Below are 7,838 nucleotides of genomic sequence, written 5' to 3' on the forward strand. Positions count from 1 at the left end.
TCTCTCTCTCTGTCTCTCTCTCTCTCTCTCTCTCTATATATATATATATGTCTCTCTCTCTCTCTCTCTCGATATATATATATATATATCTATAGAGAGAGAGAGACTTTAACATTTTTAATGTCAGTGTCAATGAAGTCCTTAGAGAGAGACAGATTGACAGAGACAGAGAGAGAGAGAGAGAGAGACAGACAGAGAGAGAGACAGAGAGAGAGACAGAGACAGAGACAGAGAGAGACAGACAGACAGAGAGAGACACAGAGAGACAGACGGAGAGAGAGACAGACAGAGAGAGAGAGAGACAGAGACAGAGAGAGACAGACAGAGAGATACAGAGAGAAAGAGACAGAGAGAGACAGACAGACAGACAGACAGACAGACAGACACACACACACACACACACACACACACACACACACACACACAGAAACAGAGAGAGACAGAGAGAGAGACAGAAAGAGAGACAGAGAGAGAGACAGAGAGAGAGAGAAAGAGTGCACATAGTTCGGCGGGGACCTCACTTTTGTCAAGAACGTGTCTTTCAAAATCAACATGAGCTAAAAGCTGAAAGGAAAAAAAAACAACAAAAGAATTTTGAATATGATAATAGTCTAAACATTTTCTTGAAATCTATAGGCAGAAATATCAGACACGGCCTATGGGGGGAAGGGGAGGTAGTCACAATGGGTAATAATCCGTAGGGGACTAAAAGGAACTCTTGACAGAAAATTCCAAGATTTAAAAAAAAAAAGAAAAAAAAAAAGAAAAGAAAAAAAAAAAGAACACCGTACTTCAAACCTGAAGGGCATATTTGATAATGCATGATATGCTTTAGCAAAGTGAATGATAAAAATCCAAGCCCTTACGATATATATATATATATCATGAAGTTTTGTATTTCTTTTGTGGATGTGAAGGGCAAGCGACACAATATTTTACAAGCAGTCACCTGTCTCAGTTTCTTTCAAATCTCAGGCCATATTTTCAAGGGGGTCGGAGAGAGTTGTAACGTCAGTAGCCACTACAAAATCATAAGTATGTTTGAGCAGTACTGCTACAGATTTGACATGCACGCCAGATGGGGTGGAGGGGTGGGGGGGGGGGAGGTGTGAGGGGTAGGGGTGGGGGTGGGGGGAGGTGTGAGGGGTAGGGGTGGGGGTGGGGATGCGTCAGCCCTCTGTGTGGTGTGTCTGACAGCATGGCTGTGTTGCTGTTTCTCCGTGCATTCATTGTACCTTGCACACACGCGCGCGCGCGCGCGCGCGAACACACGTCTAATATTATCACTCTTCAAGTAAAGACGTAATATCGATGAACACACGACAACAGCAACAACAACGACAGAATGATAAATACGGGGGGGGGGGGGGGGGGGGTGGGGGGGGGGGAACCAGCACTGACGAAGTGCAGCACACAAAAAATGCACACACAACTTGTTGTTCTCCTGGGACACTGCCCCGCCACCCCCCCCCCCCACCCCACCATCCCCCTTTAACCCCCGTCCCCCCAACCTACCAATGTCCAGACAAAAGTCAGTGTGTACACATTCTCCACACCAACCCACAACCCCCACATGTCATCAAGGGTAAAAGAAAAACGAAAAAAAAAAAAAAAAAAAAAAAGAGAGAGAGAAAGAAACGAAACGAATAAGCAACGACAACGACAACAACAACGACAACACGTTTCAAGGTCCTTTAACGGCCATCAGGACAGTGAACTCATATCCACTGTGTCCAGGGCTTGGCATACGAAGCCGGGGCCCAGTCCTCTCCTTCCGCCTTCCTCTCCAACCTCCGAACTAAGTCGCAGCGTTGATTAATCCAGCTTTGCACTCTCTCTTTAAACCAACAGTCTGCAAAGCCTTGGAAGCCGAAGACTTGCAGTGTGCAAGAGCACACACACAGTCTGTCTGCATCTTGACAAGTAAAGGTTTTCTTAAGGCCCCGCAGCCTTGCTTGAAGCTATTGGGGCAGAGAGTTCACATCCACTGAGTCAAGGAAGGCGGGGGCCCTGTCCTCTCTTTCCGCCGTTTTAAACTTCCCTTCCCCCGCCGTCCGACACCATGCAGCCATTCCCCACACCTGTGTGGAGTGAGACAAACCGTTAAGTAAAGTGTGTTTCACAACCACACACAACACCATGCCAAAACAGGGCCTCCAACTCTTGATCACTGGTGAACACTGGACCACATGTCCAACGTCTAGTCCGATTCTTTCACAGTAAGTGCTGTTTGACATAACTGTTACATAATCAGACTATAAAAGTCCAAACCCGTTGTTGTTCTTCTTCCGAAGAAGTGACATCTGTTGCTCACTCTCTTGGTTGTTCCAAAGATCATGGGGGTACAGTCTCTTAGGAGTCGTTCATTGAAGGTAAGACAAATGCACGTGAAAAAAAAGCACCACAGTCTCCATTGAACAGCTCCCACGTGTGTTCTCAATAAAATACATGATAAATGCCATCGGAGCCACGGTAGGGCGGCCCATACTGAACACACAAAACTAAATTAAATTTGACGAAAAACGGTATGTAGAAACACGGAAGGTTGCTGCGACCACTGTGTGTGTGTGTGTGTGTGAGCGAGAGAGAGAGAGAGAGAGAGAGAGAGAGAGAGAGAGAGAGAGAGAGAGAGAGAGAGAGTGTGTGTATGTGTAATTTGTAGTGAAGTGTGTGTGTGTGTGTGTGTGTGTGTGTGTGTGTGTGTGTGTGTGTGTGTGTGTGTTCCCAAGCCCCACAAGAAAACGGACCAGCGTATGCACCTTTCAAGCTTTACGTCGGTACACACACACACACACACACACACACACACACACACACACACACACAACTAAAAAAAACAAACAAACCCACTCCCAGCTTCTGTCGGAGAGGGATGGGGGTGGGGGTGGGGGTGGGGTGGGGGGCAGTGGAAGCGGGGAGAGGGGGGGGAGGAGGGAGGAGAAGAAGAAGAGGAACAGAAGGCTTGGGAACGTCACGAACATGATGATGATGATGATGATGGTGATGATGACCACACACAACACTCCCTCCCCCCCGCCCCCCACAAAAGGTAGATGAGGAGGAAACCCCTAAGGGTGGCGGCTGGCAGTCAGCCCCAGACTGTCACTGTCACTGTCACGTGAAAGAGGAGGCCCCAGCACAGGGTCAGCCCAGCAGGTTGGAGTCCGTGGAGTCCTCCGTGGACTGGCGCTGGCGGAGGCAGCACTTGCCGTTGTGGTGGGCCAGGGAGGGGGGCAGCGGCAGATGCTCGAGAAGCGGGTACCACTGGGCCACGGGCTTCCGGGAGTTCTCCAGCATCTCGTACCAGTGGTCTCGGCCCTGTCCGTTGAACATGGGGCCCAGCCCGCAGCTGCCCATCAGCTCGTCACTGCCGATCCTGGATGGGAAGAGCACAACAAGCGATTATGAAGACTGTCTTCATCACCCCTCTGCCCCATCCCCCCCGATTCGATCAGAAAAAGAACACTGCACTGCTCACAGAGTGCTCAACATCAGACGACACTGCACTGCCCACAGACTGCTCAACATCAGACAACACTGCACTGCTCACAGAGTGCTCAACATCAGACAACACTGCACTGCCCACAGACTGCTCAACATCAGACAACACTGCACTGCCCACACACTGCTCAACATCAGACAACACTGCACTGCCCACAGACTGCTCAACATCAGACAACACTGCACTGCCCACACAGTGCTCAACATCAGACAACACTGCACTGCCCACAGACTGCTCAACATCAGACAACACTGCACTGCCCACAGAGTGCTCAACATCAGACAACACTGCACTGCCCACAGACTGCTCAACATCAGACAACACTGCCACACTGCCCACAGACTGCTCAACATCAGACAACACTGCACTGCCCACAGACTGCTCAACATCAGACAACACTGCACTGCCCACACACTGCTCAACATCAGACAACACTGCACTGCCCACACACTGCTCAACATCAGACAACACTGCACTGCCCACACACTGCTCAACATCAGACAACACTGCACTGCCCACAGAGTGCTCAACATCAGACAACACTGCCCACACACTGCTCAACATCAGACAACACTGCACTGCCCACAGACTGCTCAACATCAGACAACACTGCACTGCTCACAGAGTGCTCAACATCAGACAACACTGACCACAGAGTGCTCAACATCAGACAACACTGCACTGCCCACACACTGCTCAACATCAGACAACACTGCACTGCCCACACACTGCTCAACATCAGACAACACTGACCACATCACCAATGAGCGGGTGCACCGAACCATCAAGCAGCACATAGTGATGATGATGATGATGACCATGATGATTATGATGATGATGACCATGATGATGATGATGACCATGGTGATGATGATGATGATGATGAAGATAATGATGATGACATGGATAATTACATAGACTCATTTGCATAATGAATAAATGACATGGGTACATAATTATGCAGCACAAGAGAGAACGCAACAAGCAACACCAAATGACGACAATAATGACATGGATACTTGTACAGCGCCTGTCCTCGGCCGGAGACCACCAGCGTTAAGCGCTTTACAAACACGGAGTCATTTGCATAATGTGAATGACACGGATACTTATAAAGCGCCTATCCTCGGCCGGAGACCACCAGCGTTAAGCGCTTTACAAACACGGAGTCATTTGCATAATGTGGATGACATGGATATTTATATAGCGCCTATTCTCGGTTCGGAGACCAAACTCTAAGCGCTTTACAAACACGGGGTCATTCGCACAATGATTGAATATCATGGATACTTACAAAAAACGCCTATCTTCGGTCGGAGATTAAACTCTAAACGCTCTACAAATACGGTAATTTGCACAATGAATGAATGATACAGACACTCATATAGCGCCTATCCTCGGTCGGAGACCAAACTCTAAGCGCTTTACAACCACGGAGTCATTTGCACAATGATTGAATGACATGGATACTTAAAAAAAACCGCCTATCTTCGGTCGGAGACTAAGCTCTAAACGCTCTACAAATACAGTCATTTACACAATGAATGAATGATACAGACACTCATATAGCGCCTATCCTCGGTCGGAGACCAAACTCTAAGCGCTTCACAAACACGGTCATTCGCACAATGATTGAATATCATGGATACTTACAAAAAACGCCTATCTTCGGTCGGAGATTAAACTCTAAACGCTCTACAAATACGGTAATTTGCACAATGAATGAATGATACAGACACTCATATAGTGCCTATCCTCGGTCGGAGACCAAACTCTAAGCGCTTTACAAACACGGGGTCATTCGCACAATGATTGAATGACATGGATACTTACAAAACGCCTATCTTCGGTCGGAGACTAAACTCTAAACGCTCTACAAATACGGTAATTTGCACAATGAATGAATGATACAGACACTCATATAGTGCCTATCCTCGGTCGGAGACCAAGCTCTAAGCGCTTTACAAACACGGAGTCATTTGCACAACAGGCTGCTCTACCTGGGTAGATCCGACTGACAGCTGCCACTGGGCGCTCATCATTCGTTTCCTGTGTCATTCAATCAGGTTTCAGGCATGCACTCACATACAGACATGTAACATTTTGCATGTATGACCATTTTGTTTTATTATCCCTCCATGTAAGCAGCCATACTCCGTTTTCAGGGGTTGCGCATGCTGGGTATGTTCTTGTTTCTATAACCCACCGAACCCTGACATGGATTACAGGATCTTTAACGTGCGTATTTTTATCATCTGCGTGCGTATACACACGAAGGGAGTTCAGGCACCAGCAGGTTTGCACATTATTATGTTGACGTGGGAGATCGGAAAAAAAAAAATTCTACACTTCACCAATCAGGCGCCGTTACCGAGATTCGAACCCGGGACTCTCAGACTGAAAGTCCAACGGGGGCCTTTAACCACTCGGCTATTGCGCCGTCAACTTGGCAAAACGTTCAGCCCGTCACTGTTGATAGAGAACACACGCAACACCAGTAACATGTTTCAGTTTCAGTTTCAGTAGCTCAAGGAGGCGTCACTGCGTTCGGACAAATCCATATACGCTACACCACATCTGCCAAGCAGATGCCTGACCAGCAGCGTAACCCAACGCGCTTAGTCAGGCCTTGAGAAAAAAAAGAAGAAAAAAAGGGGTGAATAAATAATAACTTGATGAAGTCAGCTATAAGCGTACATAAATAAATAAATAAATAATAATTATAATATAAAAAGTTGTAGTAGTAGTAATAATAATAATAAATAAATAAATAAAAGACAACAATTATGATAAATAAGCAAATAAATGTAAAAAAAACAAACAAACGTGGAGACACACATTCATACATACACCCACATATGCATAACAAATGTGCACCAATCATGCAGTTTAAAAGATATGAAAGCACAGTCAAATACACATAAACGTACATGAGCCCCAACACACACACACACACACACACACACACACACACACACACACACACACACACACACACACATTACCCTGCACCTCCTCTTCCCCCCTCCTCCACACACTCATTTCTAGGCTACGTATCGCAGCTTCCACGGCACACACACACACACACACACACACACACACACACACACACACACACACACACACACACACACAGAGTAACATGGCAAAACGTAACACGCAATGTTCCACGCATTGGAACAAACACAGATATCGTCAGTGTGATAGGAATTCGAAAGAAAAATCACCAATGATGAAGGCATGTAGAAACGTCAGACAAAACAAAAACTGAATTAAAACAAAACAAAACAGAAGAGAAATGATGTTCCATATTCTGAAAGCAATTGAGATGGGGGAAAAAAAACGGCAACGACATGGGAATCAGCTTGTCTGTCATCATTGTCTTGTATTGTATCGTGTATTGTGTATTATTATTCTTTTTGTCACAACATATTTGTGTGAAATTCGGGCTGCTCTCCCGAGGGAGAGCGCCACTCCCCTTTTAACATTTTTTAAAAATTTATTCCTTTTCAGCCTGCAATTTTATTTGAATTCCTTTCGAAGTGGATGTTTCTACAGAATTTGTCCAAGGACAACCCTTTTGTTGCCGTGGGTTCTTTTACGTGCGCTAAGTGCAAGCTGCACACGGGACCTCATTACCATAATCACGTCATCATCATCATAAGTAGTAGTAGTTGTTGCAGTTGTAAAAGCAGTAACTGTTGCAGCAATGTTGTCATTGTCACGACTGTACTGTAGCATCCTCAAAATTTGTTTCCCGCCTAATATCACTTAAAGTGGAAGACGTTAAACTGAAGACTACTACTACTATTACTACTACTACTACTACTACTACTACACACACACCTAGCCCCACACAGGAAACTAAATACGGACACACACACACACACACACACACACACACACACACACACACACACACACACACACACACACATCCCTAGCCCCACACAGGACACTAAACACGGACACACACACACACACACACAGAGGAAACTAAATACGGACACACATACCCCTACCCCCACATAGGAAACTAAATACGGACACACATACCCCTACCCCCACACAGGAAACTAAATACGGACACACACACACACCTACCCACACACAGGAAACTAAATACGGACACACACACCCCTAGCCCCCCACACAGGAAACTAAATACGGACACACACACACCCCTACCCCCACACAGGAAACTAAATACGGACACACATACCCCTACCCCCACACAGGAAACTAAATACGGACACACATACCCCTACCCCCACACAGGAAACTAAATACGGACACACACACCCCTACCCCCACACAGGAAACTAAATACGGACAC

The 7,838-nt window shown here is 46.5% G+C and overlaps 1 protein-coding gene across 1 annotated transcript in view; it reads right to left on the reverse strand.

Moving 5' to 3' along the window:
- Window positions 1–3,065: 3,065 nt before the first annotated feature.
- The window catches only part of LOC143283418 (synaptotagmin-10-like), a 285,735-nt gene continuing 280,962 nt past the window's right edge, over window positions 3,066–7,838 (reverse strand). The window contains exon 7 of the mRNA XM_076589653.1: window positions 3,066–3,376. Within this exon, the coding sequence (XP_076445768.1) occupies window positions 3,145–3,376 (232 nt within the window). The 3' untranslated portion in view covers window positions 3,066–3,144. The remainder of the gene's footprint in view (window positions 3,377–7,838) is intronic.

Source organism: Babylonia areolata, chromosome 6 (genome assembly GCF_041734735.1).
Source record: "Babylonia areolata isolate BAREFJ2019XMU chromosome 6, ASM4173473v1, whole genome shotgun sequence".
In the NCBI taxonomy this organism is placed as follows: domain Eukaryota; kingdom Metazoa; phylum Mollusca; class Gastropoda; order Neogastropoda; family Buccinidae; genus Babylonia; species Babylonia areolata.